This window comes from Harpia harpyja, chromosome 7 (assembly GCF_026419915.1).
Source record: "Harpia harpyja isolate bHarHar1 chromosome 7, bHarHar1 primary haplotype, whole genome shotgun sequence".
Taxonomy (NCBI): Eukaryota; Metazoa; Chordata; class Aves; order Accipitriformes; family Accipitridae; genus Harpia; species Harpia harpyja.
This window is the reverse complement of record NC_068946.1, coordinates 52616159-52639056: the sequence shown is the minus strand read 5'-3', so window position 1 is coordinate 52639056 and position 22898 is coordinate 52616159. Positions and strand designations below refer to the sequence as shown.

General features: G+C 38.0%; 1 protein-coding gene across 3 annotated transcripts in view; it reads right to left on the bottom strand.

Moving 5' to 3' along the window:
* ARHGAP15 (Rho GTPase activating protein 15) overlaps positions 1 to 22898 on the bottom strand; it is a 331196-nt gene that overhangs the window by 267084 nt on the left and 41214 nt on the right. For all 3 annotated transcript variants that reach the window (XM_052792286.1, XM_052792285.1, XM_052792287.1), the window contains 4 exons: positions 16301 to 16375; positions 12420 to 12481; positions 8190 to 8277; positions 1485 to 1574 (listed from right to left, as the gene is read on the bottom strand). In XM_052792286.1, coding sequence (XP_052648246.1) covers positions 1485 to 1574; positions 8190 to 8277; positions 12420 to 12481; positions 16301 to 16375 — 315 coding nt within the window. The remainder of the gene's footprint in view (positions 1 to 1484; positions 1575 to 8189; positions 8278 to 12419; positions 12482 to 16300; positions 16376 to 22898) is intronic.

Genomic DNA, 22898 nt, shown 5'->3' with positions numbered 1-22898 from the left:
ATGTATTGCAAAGTCTTCATACGACCAGTTTGGTAAATCAATAACAGAGCTTCATTTGTCTTTACATTGGAAATGTATTGGCTGCAATGAATCACCATGCCAATATGCATTTCCAAACATAAATTTTGCTTGCTGCAAAATGTGAAATAAACCCAAGAAACTCAGAAGACCTGTCAGTGTGCTCAGGGGGTTGCAGGAGCGAAGGCTAAGGTTATACTTAATCACATTCCAAGTGAAAAAGCTGAAGATTGACAGCAAAACCAAAATATTTATTCTAAAAATACCTAGGAAATGACAAAGCTCCAAGTGTTGTCTCAAGACAACCTGAAGGATGTGGGGGGTATAGAAGCCTAAGTCTCACTGTCTTGAAGAAGAGGAATTTTTCTAAATATTGCATGCACTTTAGAAAGATGTCTAGAAAAATAAACCTTGAAAAAGTCTCTGTAACACCCAGTTGACCCAAAGAGGTTTCTTTTCAAGAAACCATGTACAGTCCCTTAAGGGTTTTTTGTTTGTGGTTGGTTTTTTTCTTAAATCCCAGACGCGGGCACAGTTGGTTCCTCCAGCATGTTTCATCCGTGATGATGCCAAAGGACTATCTGGTAACTAACGGTATCCTGACCCTGACACGTTCCCTTCTGTGTCTCTCCTCCCTTTATTGTTTGTATTGTTAAAAATTCTTCATGTTAGAACTCTGGGAAACAAGTCGGTTCATAGAGAATAATATTTTGATGTGGATTGATGTAACTTTTAGTGAAACAAAAAAAAAAAAACCCTTTCTACTGATATTCATGGGAGATGGATTATGTCCAAAACCTGAAGATGTTGCAATAAACTATTTTAGCCCCTAGATCCTGGAATGTTAACCTTGCAGTAACGCTTTTCTCATCCTTTCATCTTCTTGGGCCTTGATCCTCCTTTTCAATTCAATGGGATTTAGATGAAGCAAGTAAATAATGTTCTTTTCCATCAATGAAGAATAGTCCTATAAGAAATTCATGTCCTTCTATGCTGGCCCTGACAGAGGCAAGCTTTTAAAATCCTCCCCTCCCCTTCCAGAAATGAACCTGGGTCATCACCGTCTGAGGACCCTGAACAGCAATAAAAATAAACAGAGTAACCGCACTGTGTTGGAGCAGTGCTTGTATAAGCAGTTTGAAGAAGTTTTGTTTATGGAAGTCCTTTAGGTCAAGATTCTAGGCCTGAACCCAAAGCAATTACCTACTAAGTTTTAAAAACAAATTGAATATAGAGCATTAATCAATAAATCAACAGGTTTTCAAGTGTTTAGGAGACTCAGTCATCAGAAATCCTTCTCTTAGAAAAATAGTAAACTGATGCTTGATAAAATGTTACACTCCTGTATTGGTAAGAAAAACGCTGTATTAAATCAGTCTCTAGTTATTAAAACCAAAGAAATAAAACCTACCTCTTAACAGAGTTTATACTCAAATGAGCAATGAAATGCATGCGTTGGCTCTTACCTGAAAGACATTCTTTCTGCTGGATTTCTCCGAGGTCCACTCAATGCGAGCACCACACAAATCCACACACTCAGGTTTATATCCTGGTTTCTGGAAAGAAAAAAAATCAACCATGAATATGGCCTGACTTTTCACAGATGGGGACAGTTATCAGATAAAACAAGAATAGATCAAGTTTAAGTGACAGATTATTGTAGCACAGCTGCTGGTATTACTGAAAACAGTTCATTATTCCCTGGTATTATTAAATAACCACTTCGGAGGTGTCTTAACTTGGAAATAAGGTTCTTATACTAAATACATAATTTTTAAAATAATTAGATGGTTTAAAAAGCAGTCTAATACAACATAGAATAGATGAAAACACAAATGCATATACATTGACCAGACATTTTAAATGCTTACTTTGCAAAACCTCTTGAAAAGCCGTTGGGTTTAAAGGTAAAGTTTCGTGGGCTTTCCAAATGGATATTTAAACTGATGCAGTTGGAAAGGAGAGAAATTAGACAAGAATATACATCATATCTGTAAGACAAGCTATCTCCTTTCTCCAAACAAATTATCATTTCTAGCTCCTAAAAAAAAAAAAAAAAAAGGCTTTGAGGGCACATGTGACATCGAGAAAGAGCTCAACGCTAGGGTAGCTCCACACAGTTTGCTACTTCGCAATGTCAGTCCGTGCATCCCGGAGTGACACAGCTCTGCCTCCCCAGCTCCTCCGTATGGATGCAAATAATTCCAAGAGCACGTTTGTTTGCCTGGATCATATACGTTGCTGGGAATTGGTATAAAGCACAATAATGCTCATTTGCCATCTAAATTCCTTCTCCAGGGATTCTGCCTGTGCAGCAGTTCTGGCAAAGCCCATGTAGTTTAGAGTAGCCTTTGTAGATTAGGTTACTGCACATCCCAGACAACAATAAAAATACTACTGTTAACAGTATAAAGCACTAATAAGCCCCTTTTGAGTAAGATATGGAGTAATATCCACATAACGTAATTAATCAGCTTGACGCATCTTTTTTGCTCTCTTGTTCTTCAGCCATTTTACCTTAAAAAATGGCATTGGTAATAAAGAAAAAAGACTTAATAGAAGTTAACAGTGGCCAGTCCAGCATCAGCTGAACAACCAGCTTTCGAAAGATTGCTCACTGAATTTCTCTGATGTTGTCATTAAAGGCTAAAAAAAATGTGTGTTCTCCAGGGTCCTTTTGAGACGGGTGGAAAAGGACCTATTTAGGTTAAAAGAAGCAGAGTAATGTATCCTGGTCAAGTAATTTGCAGCCAGAGTCTCTGGAAGTTTTCAGTACTGGAGTTGTAATTATGTTCTCCGTTTGCCAAACCATAAAACCACCATGGTTCAGCTCCTCTAAAACTGACAGTCCTGTGTGACTTTGTTCCTTTTCTTATTTTTTTTTTAATTATTTTTTTAATAGAAGAAATATGCTGTTCAAAACAGAAGGATCTTCTTGTGGTTAAATCACTGGAAGAGCAAGGTTTGGATTTTTTTCCCCAACTCTGCCTCAGACTTCCTGCCTGGCCTCTGACAAGAACTTAATCTTTCTGAATTTTTCATAACAGGTCAGTTATTGATACTTGATTTTACAAGGATGTTGTGAAATTTAATCAGTTAATACTTGCATGGCAAAAGCAACAAAGTTGAAAAACAAACACCAACCGATTAGTACAAAAAAAATATTCAAATAGAGGGGAAAAAAAACAAACAAATTTTCAGTATTCCAGTACTATACTTTTATAAATAGGGCTCTGGTGCCTCCTTTGACTAGATCATTCCCTCCTTGGCCAGGAGATACCCCAGGGAAGTTTCTTCCCCAGGACTCCATGCAATGACCAGGTCTACGCCTCACAGAGCAGGCGGTGTAACCCATCATGAACACATAACACAGCCTCATCAAAGTGAGTCACCTTGATTTCTTTGAAAAAATTATCCCAAAAGATAGCTTGAGTCTGAAAGTACTTTAACAAAGAAGGGCAGCTTTATTCCGCCAGCAGAAAGAGTCAAGAAATTCTGGAAACACATAATGAGATGAAAAGAAGAGATTAAAACCTAGATAAAGAAACAGGAATTAGTTTCTTGATAGTGAAGTATACTGGGCTACAGGATATTTTCCTCAGGAAAACTGCTGTGGCATTTCACACTGAAGTGTGAAAAAACAATGCAAAGTCCAGGGAGTTTTTGTAGGAAGACAGACTAATGAACTCTAAAGGATTTTACCATCTCTAATTTCTATGACTGCACAAAAGTGTCTGCAGCAGCAGAACTTAGAACGAATCGTAGACTCATAGAATGGTTTGGGTTGGAAGGGACCTTAAAGATCATCTAGTTCCAACCCCCCTGCCATGGGCAGGGACACCTTCCACTAGACCAGGTTGCTCAAAGCCCCATCCAACCTGGCCTGGAACAACGCCAGGGATGGGGCATCCATAGCTTCTCTGGGCAACCTGTTCCAGTGCCTCACCATCCACCCTTTCTAAAGCCAGGAAAGTGGCTTTAAGTACTGGAAAGCCACTCTAAGGTCTGCCCAGAGCTGCCTTTTCTCCAGGTTGAGCAACCCCAACTCTCTCAGCCTGTCTTCATGGGAGAGGTGCTCCAGCCCTCTGATCATCTTCTTGGTCCTCTGGACTTGCTCCAAGAGGTCCGTGTCCTTCTTATGTTGGGGGCCCCAGAGCTGAAGGCAGTACTCCAGGTGGGGTTTTATGAGAGCGGAGTAGAGGGGGAGAATCACCTCCCTCGACCTGCTGGTCACACTTCTTTGGATGCAGCCCAGGATACGGTTGGCTTTCTGGGCTGCAAACGCACATTGCTGGGTCATGTTGAGCTTCTCGTCAACTTGGACTCCTCTGTGCACTCAGTGCACACACTTTAATTTTGTTGTTGTAATCTGGAGTTTATTTACAGCTCTGATTTTGTAATATGCAGAAGAAAAGTATAAGTATGTGCATCTCCCTTTCCAGAAAGGATGGGGTGCAAGCTTACGGTGTTGGATAAGCAAACACCCTTCTGCTATGTACAGCGATCAGCTGCAAAACTGCTCTTTTGGAGAATTTAGCAATTCTGCCCACAACAGGATATGAGGTGTCTATGAACACCATATGAGACACATGGGTATGGCATAGTTTATGAAGTTTCTGAAGAAAACTACATGAAAAACCTTTCAGATCCATCAAGCCTGAAACTGTCCATTGTGCACATCAGCCCTTCTTCTGCACCTGGGGAGCTCCACACAACGGGAAGCTCTGCTTAAACCCATAGGGACCACAGGAAAATTGCCTAGAAATTCATTCCAGCCTAAACATTGTCCTGTGACACAGTTTGCTTTCTGGTTTATGCATTACTCAGAGACGCTGCAAGAGAGTAAGTTAAGGTTACTGGGAAAGCCTGAGCACTCCACGTCCTTGCTTCGTGTTTTGCAGTCAGAGCAATTATGTTATATCAATGTTGTTGGAGGGGGTTATGCTGTAAATTGATACAAGTGTCTGCTACAATGAAATCTTCCTAAACATGAATATGGATTTCAGCAGCATTTTCACTCAGTAAATTACTTTGCAGATGGGCTAATAACCTGAGGTTAAAATAACCTCTGTTGAATAAACTATCTCAGGGAATAAACAGACTACTTTTTCTTGGTCAGAAAGACCAACTGATAATAGAATTTAGCACTGGTGAGAAAGAGTGGAGCTGTGATCCGTTTAGATCACAATGCCCTTAATTTAAAATAAAAAGCAAGTTACATTCATATGAATGTTAAAAAAAAAAAAAAACATATCAAAAGCATGCCCAGAAATTATCAAGGCAGCAGCAGAAGGTAATGATTTAGCTACATGGGATGCAAACTTGCATTTTCAGTAATATTTGTAAACAAGCTCATTTTCTGAATCTCTCCTCTGTGTGCTTTAATTGTTGTGCTATAACTATTACTAATAATAATACCAGATATTGTCGCTAGCTTCACCAGAAAGCTATGGATCCCAGTCTTCTCCATGCAAATCAATGAGGAAGTTGTTATAGTGAGTCCTACATCTACAGTCGTACAAAGGAACAACAAAAACTCCTTTTACTATCACTAGTTCTTTGCATTAGAATATTATTAAAGATTTTGGAAAATATAATTTTAAATCACCTCTAAATGTTATCCTATCATCAGGAAAAGAGGTATGATTAGAATGTGCTTTCATTTCCCTCTCTCCTGTTGCCTTTATTGTGAAATATCATTCCGTTTATAATGATGCTGTCTTATTCTAAATTTTCACTTCATGTACAGTATTTAATAATTAATAATTAATGAATTAATATCTTTATAATACAAAGGAACATTAATCTTTTTGTTAAGTTACATCATTTTCCTGTTAACAATAAAAATGTGTTGTTCTAAGTCATACTATCGTGAATGAACATTGCCTTTATTACATTATTTAATTAATGGTTGAGCTCCCCTTTTTCCAAAGTAAACTACAGCTTGAAAAAAAAAAAATCTGTAAACAAATGATTTCTATTGAATCGTTTTTGTATTATTTTCTTTCCACTATCAAAATTACATCTGGTTAAATGGTTTACAAAGGAAATAAGCATTGCATTTGCTTTATCAGATGAGATCAACGTAGCACTTTAGCTTTTTTTGATGTGTGAAATTTGGGTTTAAGAAATTGCTTTATAAGATTTTGAATACTGACAGCTCTTGTTGTTTTCAAGGTTAACCCAATTTGTTTATTTACCATTGCACATAAGTTATATGCAATAGACAGAAAATGTAACTTTAACAGCTTTTTCTCACCTAGTGAACATTGAGTTCAGAGCCCCAGTGTTCAGATCAAGCGTGGAATAAAAAAAAAAAAAAAAACACCACCACACAAAACACACACTTATTTTTTTCCCCATAATGAGCAAAATATGGCATCAATATGTCTGTGTTCTTCCTAACACAGGAGGCAGTAGATGTTATCTCACTGACTGAGCACTCGTGACGACTGAGACTTCAGGGAAAGGGACTGACTTCTCAGAAGATCCCTTCTCACAACACACCTTAATTTTTTGAGTTAAACAGATTGAGATCTGGGCCAGAGTCCCATTCTCCAGGCAGGTCTACTTTAGTATCTAAATTCTTAAAGAGCTAATGGGGACTTTAGCCACGTGGAGGAGTCTCAGAGCAAAATCAAGTCTCCTGTGTGTTGAATTTCCACGAGTCCATTTATCTCCTGGGATTTCAGTGAGGGCTTGCAAAGAGAGAGGAGAAGAGGTAGCAGGCAGAAGTGTAAGACAGCTAGTAAATTATAAGATTAGTTCTAATAAGCTCACCTGAGACTTTTTTTTTTTTAATAATATATAATTCAAGTTTAAGGAAAACAGATGATTCCGAAAAAAATATTAATTCACACTATACTGTTTTCATGGCTGAATAAAAGTAGTATTTTCCAGCTGTACCAGCACAAAGAGAAGCAGAAAGTGCCAGATTTCACTCTTTACTTACATTTATTGTTTCATCTATTCCTTTTATTTTTGCTACAACCCTCACCTTCGTTCCAAAAAAAGGAAGGCATGAAAAGGCGTTCTTTAAAGCTGATTTTATGGCAGGTGGCATTGGTAGGTCAAGAATATATAGAAGAAAAAGTTTGCATCACCTGCCACGGGAAAAATAGCTTATTGTTTGTGACTCCTGCCAAAGAGAGCACCTTTGTGGCCACCCATCATGCCAATGAGATTTGGCAGGTTCGATCAGGCCTTGAGAGCCTTTCACAACAGGGCTTTGTCAAACCTGTCCCTTCACTGCCCACAGTGTCACGCATTTACCGAATTCCCTTTTTGTTGCCCACATTCGGGTTCGTGGGCTCAAACTCAGCAGTAACTAGCACTGAAGGGATACACGCTGTTATTGCTTGCGCAATGTAGCTGTCACATCTCCGAAGACTGAGATCGGTTGTCTTTCCTTGGGGCACAATAAAAAGGTACTGCAAATTTCACTTTGTAGTAACTACAGGCTACAGAAATTGCATTAGCTGCATTAGATGGAGTCATAGAAATATTCAGGAAGGTTAGCGGGATGTGGTAGATGTCACATTTATACTACGATAAAAAATCACTTTGCTAACTTACAATGTTTTCTGCTTTGGTAACACCCTATATTAAGGTGCCATTTATAAATAATTTATTATTATTTATTAATGTATAAGCTACTTTATAGGATGGTAGATAACAACTTAAATTCATGTATTAAAGATGCACATACATGGTTTAATACAATTTACGTCTCACAATATCCTTTGCAACAGATTCTCATCGCATCATCTGTTAAGCATTTATTACTAATGCATTTTATAACATACTTTATAATACATTATTTGAGGAAGTAGCTGCATTTAGTGATCATTTTCATAAATAAGAATAAAGCATTTATAAATGGCACCTTAATTTAAAGTGTTACCTTCACATTACTGGGTAGTCACTCACCATTTGTCTCACTTTGCAATTATTCTCAAAATGCACCTCTTAATAAAGGACATGCTAAGTCCTATTTCTTCTCATACACTACATCTGATTAAAAGTTTATCAAGGCACTTTCCTTCAGCTGCTCTCAAACCTTTGAAGGTTGCCAGCTCAGTCTGAATTTCTCTTACGTAAACACCAAAAACTTTTTATACTGAAATAACAGTTGCAAGGAAGCTGAGTATATTGCATGGTTGATTGCTTACCAGGTTGGCTAGCGCCGGCTGCTTGGATTCTTTGTAGAATTCCATTTTCCGAGCAGTGAGAACAACCCAGGATGTGGACCAGTTTTTCCTTAAAAATAAAACAAAATTAAAAAAAGAAAAAAATCAGTAAGGCGTGCAAGCAGGAGGTAAAAGATGCTCCATTTGTAGGCTTGGGTTTTAATTATTTCATGTCAGAAACAATGGTCTAAAGTCAATATCACCGATGCACTTCCACCAATATCGATTGAGTTGCACCATCCTAATTATACCTGATTGTGGCCTAACAAAGCTTGAAGGGCTTCTTTCTCCTCATTCATGTTCTGAAGCCTATCTATGTTCCTTTTCCACCACGGTGCCTTAACCACAGGAAAACAGGGGGATTATTCACACATGCTTAAAGTTCACATATACTTAGAGGACTCCAGAACAGCTGGTGCCCTTCTGGTAACTAATACTTAAAATAGGATCGAGAAGGAAAAATGTAATTTCAATCTGATTATCCAGAGCTCAGCAAAGGGTCTATTTTGAAAGGTCCCAAATACTTTCTCGTTTCCTTAAATTAAAAATTTACAGGAGAGCAAGGAAGATAAGAACGATATCTGAGAGAGGTTTAGGTAACCGTTAAACATCAGGAGTTCACGGTATAGCCCTAGAGAGCTGGCAAACTGCTGGGGCCAGGGAGAAGTCAAAATACACATGGATATGTGAAAGTGTCCCCTGACGCAGAAGAACATAATAATCAACTCAGAAGAAAATGTTATTATATGTATTACATATAATGTGATGTTTCAAACCACCACATAATCATAAACAAATGGAACTGATCTGATAGAAAACTATTTTTAGATCAACATCTCAAGTTTGACTCTCCAATTTGCGGGTCATAACATCTGATATTTACAAAAATACTCATGAACCCACTATTTATTTGCTTTACGTGAATGCAAACCGCAAATCTGAACATTTTAGAACAGACCTGAAAATGCATGAGACAAACAGGCTGTGTCATGTGGATGTTGTAGTGCATTAAAAGGAGGGAGCTGCCTGTAAGGACATGGAGGGCCCAGGGAGGAGCTGTTAGAAACCCTGTTTCCTCTCTTCTGTCTTCCCTAGTCCCTCTGAGTTTTCTCTATTTAGGTATTCCTAAGTAACTCAAACAAACCCACTTTTTATTCTAGTAAAACCTGGCTTTGTGGAGTTTAAAAGCCTGTCAGTCTTCTTCTCGATGCTCACTTCCAGATCCATCTCAAAGCTCTGCTGCACTCAATATCTTATCAAACCACACTCAGGCATAACAACAGGCACTTTTTCTATTAATGACTTTCCTATTCAATATGTTTGAGTCTGCAGTTTAAGGAGCATAACCAATATTACAGACGAAGCCCTAACGCCACTGGCATTATCAGAGGAACTACACTCACTTCAGTGTGGGCAGGATTTCACCCAGCATCATCTAACAATCATCCCTAAAATGCAGCCAACAAGAAGCAACAGGGAAAGAAACTCTCTGTGAAGGAGATTAATGCGTCCAAATTAATTAGGACTGCATTTTTTATGCCATGTTAATGGGGAAATAAATAGAGAGAGAGACATTAAGGAAGAGAAAGAAACAGGTGGGTTTTAGAAAAGTACCTGACCATCACTGACAAATATTTCCCCACAAAAGGACAGTGTTTGTAAGTCACTTTGAAATTTTCAGCTAAATTTATTACCACTATAAAGCTGTATCCTTAGCTAATGTGAACTATGGTCATAGCTGTGAATTGTGTATATTGGCATAAAGAAGAGTTCAACCTCAGTTAATTATTTTTTAAAGTATCCTTAGGAAACGAGTGCTGTAGCTGAGAGTCATCATCAAGGTAGTGAATACAAGTTGTTTATTGGTAAGCACAACTTTAGTTCTTTTTCATTTTCTCTATTTTTTTTTTCCTGCTCAAAAAAGGTCTCGTAAGTGCACAGGGGAGTAAGTGGCCAAGTCTGCTATGTGCCAGTTTAAACAGATTTTCCTATGAGTTGGATATCCTGGATAAATATGGATTATCAAAGGATTAAAACCCTTGGGATGCAGCTTAGATTCAGTACCCAGCTTACACCAAATGCTTGACATTAGCTATAGAGAGGAACATTTCTGTGTCATGGACACTTCTATTAGGCAGAGTGCTGCTTGCTCCAGCTATTTGTGGGGCAGGTTTTTCTAGCTGAGAAATACAAATCAGTAATTGTGTTTTGAGGTCCCAGACTTATGTGTAATCTTCTTAAAAGATTCAAATTTCTGATCACACTAGCTGGGAAGTTTGCCAAGATTTGAAAACATTTCATTTCAACCTGGACCTCATTAAAAAAAAAAAATAAAAAAAAAAAAAAAACAAGTAAATGTAGTTCTGTCTATGGCTTTGAAATAAGAAGTCAACAACAAAGAAAAAAAAAGTCAATGATAGGCATTTCTTAAATTATATCAGGTGAGATGTTTTACCCAAGCTTCATTCTGAATTTTAAGGGGACAATGCTTTAATTCCATCAGGAATAAGAAAATATAGTGTTTTTGCAAGAGACTATAGGAATTATAGAAGGTATGAGAATGCAACTGAATTTCACCATATTATCCACAAAATTTTTTTTGCCTAAATCTAAATTCCCAAGTTCTTTTATTCTGCAATTGTTTCATTTTAAAAGTGACATTTTAAAATCAAAACTTCATTACTTTTGTGATCTAAAGATAAAAGGTATATAAACTAGACAACCTTTTTATCAGATTGTCCATAAAGTCACCTGTCAGCTTTAAAAAATAAGAAAAATTCTTTAAAGTCTATTAGTCTCTGTACAGGTGGGCACACGTTGTATTTCACGGGCTACGTGCAGCGAACTAAGGTTTTCAAGCTCTTCAGAAAAGTCAGTTCACAATATTCTAATTTTTGCCGTGCGGCACCAACATTAGTCAAGAAATCACTTCCAGCCGATGAAGTTTAAGGTAAGTGAAAGGAGGAGTCAGACAAAGTGTAGGCAGAGTAGACGAATCCTTCTATGCACCCTCTGCCTGTAAAAAGAGCCATAAATAAGAGTATGCAGAGAAGACCCAGCCAGCATCGACAAGGACATGGCGTGAATTCTTCGAGCCAGCTCCAGTGCCAAAGTCACGGTTGCAAGTCAGAGCTGCATTTGCATTCTGTCAGATGAACACCTGATGGCAGCACGTTATAGCTTCAGTGGTGCTCACAATCTCTGAGGCTATTTAAAAATACCAGCCTGATGTTCAGGGCTATTTAAAAATACAAGTGGCCGAGCTCCGCTGCCCGTGCCCACGCTGAGCCGGCGTGCGACGCCAAGCCGCGGAGATGCTTTGTGCTACCGGACCCCGACACGCAGGGAAGGTCTGGGCATGTCCACAGGCGATGCCCAGCCTACGCACGCTCTGCAGAAGCTTCTGCCAGTGTCCGAAGTGGGGAACAGAGTATTACTGGCTTCAGTGCCTTTTCCCAAAATGCGAGTTACACCGGTTTCAGATGGCGGCTAGCTGCAGCAGGCTTGGCCAAGTGTTGGCAAAGTTCTTGTTTCAAGGTTGGACTTAGTGATGTCCAGACTCCCTTTTCAATGAGCATTTCTAGGATCCTTATGGTTTAGCACTATATAGATATGAGAACTTATTACTAGGCTCCTTACTCCAGGCAGAAAACGTAGTATTTCACATTACTCTCTCATTCTCATCAGTAACATACAGTGCTGGTCACACCACTGCTACTCCTTTCCAGGCATCTAAGTACAGCAAACCATAGGAAATCCTTCCATAAAAGGCAGTATTAATATTCACATTATTTTTAACACAAACAGTGCCAAGCGAGTAAGTGCTGATCACTTTTGATAATCTTGCCTTGGCAGCTCTGTGCCGTCACTACGTGGTGGTTCCTACATCCCATCCTTGACTCCTCAAGCACACACTCAGCACATAAAATTTGCCCACCGGAAAATATATTGTTGGTTTGCCTGGTGCCTTAAGGTTGTCCTCAATATGTGTATAATATATATAATACAGAGACTAACACTGACACGTGATCATTGCATGCAATGAGCCCGTTAGCTGCTGTCACTTGGTTTCTGGGATTGTAATCATACATTGGCTTAATACTGAAACAGTGGCAGTTTGGCTATTACCAGCAATAATAGCTATATATACTTAAACATGCATCAACTCTGAATTTTGCAACTGATAAGTTCTGTAACATTCACATATAATACCTTAATTTCTTGCCACCATCTGCTATTTTAGCTTTTAGAAGATATCCTTCTTTCTCCACTACCTGCAAGAAAGAAGAAAAAACATGTCATAACCATATATTTTATTCAGATGAATGAATCCACTTAGTACAGATATAAGAGTCTGCATCTAGCTAATCTAGTGTGGAGGCATTTTATCACTAATTCTCAGTTTAGTCACCTATTGTTTTCCAATACAGTCAGTTCTTTTGAAAATTTGCAAACAACATTTAAAGCCAATTAGTACACAGAACTAGTCTTGAAAAAGAAAAAAAGCTAATAATATTCTATTTGTTCAATTAGAAGAAACTTATTTTAATGCAGGCAAAGTTTCTAGCTATGAGTAAAAGATGAATTAATTGAAAATATATTGTAGGTAAGTCACATCAAGGTATCATTTCATATATTGAGTTGCAGGAGTCTTCATTTCATTGATAGCTATGAGGGACAGACCATACTTCTGTAAAAGCTTCTTGATTCTTATATTCTAAAGATAGTCATGTTTAGAGGCAACCAATATCAGAGAAACATTAAATATCTCTACAACAGGAAAATTTACATTGCCTTCATAGGTGCCACGTTTTGCTTTGAGCTGGCACCAAATCAAGGCTCACGCAAGGTGCTAAAAAGCAGCATGCTTTTAAGTGGTGTTGCCTTTCAGATGAGCTCTGGTATTGAGGCGCTCACCCCTCACGGCCCTTAAAAGTCACATTTCCCTGGAGCGTGTGCATCTATGTGCAGGGAGAACCTGTCTTCAAGTTTCCAGCTGAACTAAATGATCTCATAGTATCTTGCAGAAAACCAAATCGAGCAATTCTGTCAATTCTCGACACACGATCTGAAAAGGGAATTGTAACAAAGGAAAACACAGCTGTGTTGCGCGTTTTCCAAAATACACCCCAAAAGGCAAAGCCCTTAGCTATTACCTATACAAAGCAGCATGTGATATTAGCAAATTGATATCACCCTTGAAGATCCCATACTCTGCTATTGCCGTTGCTGAAACCTGGTCCCTTTTCTGTGGGGTCAGAGCAGGCTGAGGACTCTGCCGGTATGCACGAGGCTGTGACACCTGGTTGTAGGGTACCAACGTTGTACTCGAGTTTTGGCGCATTAGAAGCAAGTCCTAGGCTTGCTGTTTTGTTTACATTTCTCTCTCTTAATTTCTGCTCCTCCACATCTCTGAACACTTTCCTTAAGCCAGAGGTCCTTGCAGACACTTGGGTCTCTATGATCTGCTGAAACGTCCCTTGTATAGCTGTGATATACAGTCTAGGATAGGGGTTATTTTTGGCTATGTGAATTTATATTTAAAAATTAAAAACCAAACAAAACAAGACGACTGGTCTTCAGCCAAACCCATTGACCTGCCATCTCATCAGGTGTCATTAGCTAAGGACGTCCCAACTGTGTCACTAATGGGAAAAGAAGCAAAACTGTGATTGAGAGTGGGTCTGTTTGCCCTTTCAAACACTACTGAGTCAATGCCTGACTTGGGGATTAGAAACTCCACGTGGTCTTTATAGTAAATTGTGTCACAAGGCGATTTTGTAACAGTTTCAATAGAATTTTGCTGTCTGCAAAGCCATTAAATAGCAATAAAATATGCTTTAACATGGAACATAAGGATTTTTAAACCAAACATATCTGTTATTTTGATTATACGAAATATCATGTTATTAACACTGTAATACGTTTAACTATTTCCTTAGATTTTTGTCTGTTGCTTGTATACAGCATATAATGAAATGTATACTGTGTACATGTCTGTTTCTACCTATGAAAAGGTCTGTGGACAATGATTTAGGTACATTCTCAAATGGGTACACGAGGATTAGTGTGTGCATTTTCTATAATTTGTACTTATCTCATGCAAATTCCTGTCATGCATATCATTGCCATAGAAAACCCAGAGAGAAACTATGTAGGGATTATTGTGCAGAGTCATGTCACTATTTATGTAGTGATGGATGGATGAATTATTAAAGCTAAAATAAGACTTAATCCCCATCTCCACCTACTTTTTTTTTTTTTTTTTTTAATATCAAACTTACTTTACATCTTTCAATATTTTTCTTCCCCTTCTAACCCTTCATTTTTGTAGCATAAAACTTCTGGTGCTTGGCCAGGGCCAGAGATGCCAAATAACATAAGAGAAAGGTTATTCTTTTTAATATTTCTACCCATCTGGAAACAGAAATTGGGAGGAGCATTGGCGAACCATTCAAGCTGTTGATTGCTTCTCTGAATCAGACCCAAAATCTCATGTTTTCAAAGTTTACCAACCACCCTTCCCAAACTGTTATTTTAACCAATCCAAAACTAAAAGCAAATGTGATTTTCAACATCAGATCTGAATCACCTCTATTCTCACATTTTGGGAAGTTAAAAATTGGATGTACTTATAGATGAAAATGTTGCTGCTCAGTCCTATTTTCCTTACAATTGTCATGAGCTAAAATATCAAATCCACTAAAAAATGTTGGGCATATAAAATATCCTGATTTAAATCACATAGCTCAAATCCACCATTTGTTTTAAATTAAACAGCTCAAAATTAAACAGCTCAAAAACACAAGATCTTCAGTTAATGAGACCTCTCAGTGCTAAGCAAAGTAACTTTCACATGTGTATTACTTTAATTGTATTAGTACAGGTGCTGGCTTTAAAAAAAATAAAAATTTGCATGGTCTTCATTAATTGATAATGTGCACAGTTTTCTCTGAAATTAGTATAAAGGGCATTTATGGAATTACAAAACAACTTTACCACAAAGACAAATAAAAAGATTTCTAGGATGACCCTAATATTTTTATAAACTCTGTTTGGGGTGCTATATTCCCCTTGTTTAACATCTCTTAATATCCCTTTTTCTGTTCTGCTTGTTTTCAAGAAAATACTTCCAAAACAGCTCAGTATCAACTTACAATATTTCTGCAAATAAATGACATTAGATTAAAAAGAATACCAAATATATCCTAATAATATGCTCTGTTGTTTCTGTCTCAATAAATATCATCATTTGTTGTTAAGCTGCTGCCCTTCCTGCACCTTTTCAACATATGGAAGGTTGAGACAATGACCCCAAATGCCCTGAAGAATTAGCACGGAAATAAGAAAATGGAATTATTGTGTGGGGTTTTGTGTTTGTGGACTGTGGGGTTTTTTTTAATTTGCTTTTTAGAAGAATATTGAAGATGAGAGTATGGATGTGTAAATATTTGAGTTTCTAAATAATAATAAAAAAAATACTGTCATGAGCTAACAATATTAGAAACTATAAGGAAAAGTAATTATCACTATATCACATATAGGTTCTATAATTTTCTTAATTAGAAGAATCCAAAGCTTCTGAACCTACCTAATCCTGAAAAGTTTGTGTAGGTGAAAGTATCACCGATACCAGCATTTCTTTGATGAATTTGTATTTGCATATTCATTTTCTCTTAATAAAGAAACCTCTATGCTTCTCAGTCCCCCTAGATTCTTTTAATGTCAAGGAAAATTTTGTTAAATTTCCTGATCACTTTTACTTATAAAAATTTATATCAATATTAAAAACACCTTAGTGTGGGCGAAGACAGGACAAAGTCATGGTCGCATTCCTTTATACCAAGTATTAATACTGATGAAACATCAGTCTAGTACAACTGAATTAACAGCAAAGTCAAGCTATATAAATTGCTTTGTACCTTCTAAAATTATTCTTTTTATTGATTAATCAAAGTCGCTCAAATCCCTTAACATCTTGAGGCATCCAAAGCCTCATGTATTTATTCTTTAGTAAAGAGTGTGTAACATTTACATTATAAACATTTAAAATAACAAGAGTGATTTATCAGTTCTATAGAGCAATTGCTTACCGTGTGGTCCTGTGTACTAATGATGTCTGCAAGCGTTAAGTTATGTTGGGAATGATTTCTTCTATGACGATTTACCTAAAAAAAAAAAAAAAAAAAAAATTCAAGGATTTAAATTCAGAGTGGATTCAAATACATGCAAGTAAAGATGGACCAACAAATTTAATTACTGGGCCACACAGCATGTACTGAATGGAGTTTTGGAAACGCGGTTTCTTTCAGTACCGCATTTCTGTGGAAACGGGTGTTCCTCTGAGCCCTGTGTATTTGAAGCGTACAGCTACTAGGCTCTAAAAATCTCTGGAATAAATGTGTTTCTTTGTGATGTCACATTGGCAAATTTACCTAAAAATTAACCAACTGATAATAGCCATTTTAAATTATGACTTTTTCATCAGGAATCTCAAAAATTGCTTAACCGGTTAGGTGCTCTTAAACCCATTTTACAGAAATGGGAAAGATGCTAATTAAAACCTCAAGGCCACAAAGCAAGTCAATCAAGAAACTAGAAAGTAATTGGGAACAAGCACATAATATATGCGGTACATTTAAACTGCTTTCAAGGCTATTTCTAAAACCTCCATAACTGGAAGGTTACAGCAATACTGGACGCTGATTCTACAATTGTTCCCGTGTTGAGTCTGTGATTTCCTCCAGTTCCCTCTTTTCTAGGGGGAAGCCAGTATAACCATCTGTGACTTAAGTCTGGGAAATTATTGCATTATGCCAGAAAGTACTACAACTAAATAAAAGTTTCATCACAAATCAAGCATTTGGCAGAGCTCAATAACATTTTACTTCCTTACAAATCTGCAACAAAGAACAGGTCACCCAAAAGTGTGTCTGTGTCTCTGTGTGTGTGTGTGCATATATATATATATATATGTGTGTAAAACTTTTACTGTTTAAATTCAATGTCAATCAATAATAATATAATTTGGAGTTGGGATCCTGTAAAATTCAGTGATTATCTCCTCTTTTAACTGAAGCCAAAAAGCAAACAACAAAATATAGTCTCAACTAGTTTCCACTGTATTCATCATAATGCATTCTCTTTTTCCCTATTAAAACAGAGTTAACCAAAAGTCATAATGTATTCTGTTTATATTCAAGTGTCTGAATATAGAAAATGTTCTTAATTAATCCAGAGGGCCACGCTCAAAAAACAGTTAAACATATTATGATCCCATATTTTTTCTCCACACATTGCTTTCATGTTTATTTGTAAGCAGTAACATTTTTAAGCCTTGAAATCTATATCCTAGATATTGCTCTACTCTCCTAGTCAGAGCTAATGAGCTTAATGAATTACCAGTTCTAAATTTAATACAAACATTTCAAAGAAAGAGATAAAACATTCCTCACAATTCAGAAGTTTCTCTGACCTATTTATGAAGAATATCACTTAACAATTTCATTAAGGGTGAGTAACAGCTGGTGACATGGCTGTGTCCTAAAGTGTTTTTCTCTCTTAATATTCTGCATCTTAAGCAATCGAGCTTTCATAAGAAATACTTTAGTTAGTGGCAGTCCCTCCTTTGGGGAGAAAAAAAATGTCAGACCACATTTTCTGTATTTTGCAATCTTGTTTTCAGGAGTGTCATGTTCCTGTTTTATTAGCATGTAGGGTAAACAAGAATGATTTGCTGATGCTATTGAGAGAACTTCTAAGATTACAGTCTTTCTATTTAGATTTTGGATGGAACTTAATATTAATGCAGGCAGAGACATGTATATAAATTCAAAATAAATTAATTCAATTTATCTTTTTCTTTATCTTTACTGTTCAACATCTCTGAAGGTTCTACAGTGCTCAAGACATATAACTAAACTATTCAGGTCTAGATCATAGAAAGTCTTTCTTACCCAGATCCCCCATTCTAATTATTCCTTAACATACAACAGAGCGTATTGCCCAGCGATGCTTTCTAAAATATATTCTTCACTCATCCAAATTAAATAACAAGACACACCACCACTCCAAAGCATCTATTTTAACATTCAGCTGCTCTCTCCAGGAATCACGCGTGTCTGTTGGGGGCCCTGTGCGCAACTTTGTGAAGTGTACAGCACCGATCAGAGCTTTCGGTCGGGTCTTTGGTTCAGCCATCAGAGCATTAGCAAAAGAAATGCTCACATCTGATACATGCGAAAAAGAATCTATCAGAAGCGTTAAATCCATCCACAACCAAATGAAGAAAGGGGATAGTAAAAAGTACTGCGTTTGTAGTACTAGCAAATTATCAGTGGTAGTGTAATAAAAAGACAATAGTAAGATTTCCAGGAAACATGAGAGAAGGAAAAAAAAAAAAATCCAGTTATGTATCATATTATGTGCTTTAAAAACCTCTTCGCTGTATGCAAAGCAGAAATGTTAAGGAAAACTGCATGTGTACAAGGAGAAAGAATAGACATCTTACCTGATTATTTAACACAATACTTTTTCTAAAAAGGTTACATGCTTCTCTTATAGGGCAAAAATAAAAGAAATAACATTACTTTGTAGCCCAGCAATGAGCAATCTCAATCAAGAAAGTCCTGAAGCTCCACAGCCTGAATATGGTTACAGAAATACAACCAAAATCCACAGATATGTAAGCCAAGATCAAGCTCGTCTGGAAAAAAAACCCAAATATTTGGCTTACAAATGGAATTAATGGAAAGTTCAACAAAGTTCTCACTCATTTTCTAAACCAAAAGACTGGTAGAAAAGAACTTAAAAAAAAAAAAATCAAAACAGCTTGAAAAAACTCAGCAACAACAGAGGCAATATATTTTGTAAGACTGATTTTATAAAATTCCGACAGGCCTTATACAAATTTGGTCTTAAATATATTTTGCAAATACTGCTGAACGACTTAGTTATACCACTTCCTTTACGATACGTTTGGTTCAATGTTAAAATGTTCTTAGCAGAACCTGGGTGACAGTAGTCAATATACTCATGTTTCAATACACTCACAATTTTCAGTGGTGTACCAAAATATTCAAAAAGGGAATTGTAGGCTCAATTATTTTCATTCTTTCATTCAGTTTTTAATAGATAGACCATAAAGGAGATGTTTTGAGATTATTTTTTTCTCTATAGCTCCTTTTGATTACCCTAAGAAACTGAAGAAAAACCTAAATAATATCCGTCACAAGTCCTCTACCTCACCTCCCAGGGTATGATGAAAGGCAGAGATTTACAGGAGAAGTTCGTGAGATCCCTTTTTGGGAAAGGCAGCTTATCAGCAGTTTTCTGATTTGATGAACATTCTTCAGTCAGCAACAATGTCACCTGCAGCATTAAAAATCCACTCTGTGAGCGCTTGCAAGTCTGTGGGCAAGTCTGGTTTTGTTAAATTCAGCCTCAGCAGCCCCCCCCTTCCCTTAGCTAAAGGGTATCCATCTCCCACCAGAGTTATTTCAGCATCTAAGCACTAATCCGTCATCATCCTTTCTACAAAGGCAAAGCCTCCATTACGTATGCCTGGTATCCCGGCGTGAAGGGACAACCATCTGACAACTGCTGTTTTAACACTGATGAAGTAAAATGCAATAACCTGATGTTTAATTTCATTTCTTTCTGTGTTCCCATTTGTTCTTTAAATTCTCCCTCTTTTTGTGGGAATTCATCACGACTAACTCGTTGCTACTCTTTTCAAATAGCGCGGCGTTGGTTTAGAAAGAGACTTGGAGGACTGATTTGGATTTTATTTCCCATTACAAGCATATTTCTGGCCTAATTCATCTAGTCAACGAGAAGCAACATACTTCTTTTTTATTTCAACCAAACCTAACAAGACCAACTAGCATTTCTCAAAAGGCCCAGGCAGGCTGCTCTAGTGCAAAGTAGAGGCAATTAATTATTTCCTGAAACATCATTCTGAATTCACTTGTATCGCTAAATAATTAAGATAATTCTAAGACATCTCTAAGTGGTTTCCAAAATTATCAAAGAAGTTATTCACCACAGGTTATTTACCCACAAACATCAGCTACAAGTAACCTGGGAAAACCACAGTTTGTTCAAACAAGCAGCACCTGGTGCAGCAGAGCTCTGCTTTGGATGAGAAACCCTGGGATGACATCTACCTGCCGTTTTCTCCATCAATCACTGTACTGCTCCATCAAGAAGAAGGTTCTCATGGAGGTTTTGTTAGATTTCTACCAAAAAACTGTCACACTGTTCATGCCTTGACCTTTCTTTTTGGGGGTCTAACTATTGTTTTGTTTCATCCTACCCAAGTTGCAATCATGTCTGTGGAGATTGCTTTATAAACACCCAAAAAAGAGAGAAAGCCCCTACTGTTGAACCCCTACTACTGCATGTTGCTCTGCTCTGGACCTGATCCAGTAAAGCACTCTGCAATGGGCTTAAGTGTTTTTCTGGATCAGGGCCAGAACACTCCATTCTTTATAGGATCGAACTTACTGGTGGCAGCTTGAAAGTTTGCAATAAAAGTACAAACCAGTCACATAAACTTTTGTGAAAACCGTTCCCTCAACAGAGAAGGAGGGGTGATACCTGATTTAGTGACGCCTGTGGTCATTTTGTTCCCCGTCACTCCCATAATGCAGTGACGACTTATAATTGCTTAGATAGAGAAACTTAAGAAATACTACAATGCATTTCTGTTAATGGCCCCCATCCCTTGAAAGACACCAAGGCAATGGCAAGAGAAAGGAAAAACCTGTAACATTTAACTCGCTGTCATGCTCGAAGTGATTTGTTTTGTTTTAAAGTCTTGGGCAGTATGGCAAGTCCATCATTATCTACAGAAATTATTTTTGAAACAGCTCTGCTGTGATATGGTGTCTCTTCTGCTGCGAAAGGCACCGAGAAAATCCCACAGGGCTCCCCACTCGGAGACGCTCCTTTGTCATCTCAACAGAGAAGGGGTTTTTGGTCCATCCTCAAGAGATGGAGGCTGTCAAGCAACAGCAGGAGCAATCGCCTTCCTCTCCCGACCCGCTGCTGCGGATGCTCTCTGTGCATTAAATCTGTGCAATAGCTCAGCCCAAGACCCCGTTCAGCTCCGGGGAAATCTCCCCGTGTCCCAGCGGGCTCCTGGCCCGCAGCCGTGGCCGTGGGTGCTCCTGGCTTGCTCTGAAGCCCTCCCAACACCATCCTCAGGAGGGTTACGTTACAGCCACTTGTTTTGGTTTTTTTCCTCCTTGCTTGTCCCGAATAGATTTCTTCGGAAGAAAAGGTAATGGAGACTACAAGGCAGTATAACGTGACATTAGTTCTCTCTGCTTTTTTTTTTTTTTTCCTAAGGCTTGCAGGGAAAGAGATGCGTGAAGTGCAGTTTCAGTCCTGTCCCCATCAGCCCTCCTTTGCTTCTCACCCTCTGTCCCCATCCCCAGGGCCCTGAAAACTCATTATTAGACAGGTGACCAAACGCTTTGCTCGGGAATAGGAACTTGCATGGATGGAGCTTTTGTGCTCTGGCTACAGACCAGATAATCTCTCTATGCATCATTTAATAAGAAAACCACTTCACAGTCCTTACAGGCTTGAGTTTGTTACATATGACATATTCTTAGCAGAATCTGCAGACTGAAGTCAGAGGAGGGGGAAAAAAAAAAAAGCAGGATTGTGTTGCATTCCCCCTGCATGTCTCCCTTTGAGCACACTGCCCTCTACCCTCAGTTCAGATCTCCAGAGCCTGTGAAAATAATGATAATGGTTTTGCTTCCCTTGACCTCTTGCTCCCTTATAAATCAGAATCCTATAGACCTTTCCCACAGTGCGAGGGTCCTCCTTCGTATTCGAGCCTGTGAAGGTATGTATTTTATATCAAGGCAATTTAATCACGTGGGCACGCTCCCTGACTTCAGAACTTGCTGTAGACAAGCGCCGCGGCGCTTTTACTGCAGGAGTGTCTCGATTTATTCAGCTACTTCATTCATGAAATAAAAGCCAAATAATTATTCAGAGCCTAGCTTAAATTTCAGCCAGCGTTAAGATGAACTGATTCTCTGTGACCAGAAAATAGATAATTCTAAAAAGTCTAACAAAGTCTAAATAGTAAATAAATAAATAAGAGTTTGATTACAAAGCATGGCCTGCTTGAAACTATGCCACCTTCTTCCCCAAAATTGTTGGAGGGGTGATCCAAATTTGGGGTAGCCAGTTTGGGCTAATATTTTAACTCCAAGGGTAAGCCTACAGCAGGCACTAGGTACTTTTCTCTATTAATTGCTTGCTGTTTCCCAGGAGCAGATTTTCCCTAGAGTGGGAGCCCTTTTGTTCCTCTCTAGATACTCAAATGGACTTTGAAATTTGTCCAATTGATCCTTGCTTTGAGGGAGTCCCAGCTGATGTAGTTGGCTTCATTTTTAGCCTTTTCAGGAGTAGGAGACCTGCCAAAACCATATGTAGAAGAGGAGACAGCTACAAAAGGTTCTTATCGCCCATGTGAGTTCAAGAAATCTTAAGGCTGCTCTAAATTTTACTCCGGGTCACTCAGATTCGCGTACCTGGGGATCAAACTATCACGAAGGGAACAACAGCTGCGTTGCCCGTAATCCTCAGGATTTCCAACTGGAAATCAAATTGGAACCTGGTCTCAAAGCTTCAATATGCTTTAATTGTATTAAATATAATACTCAT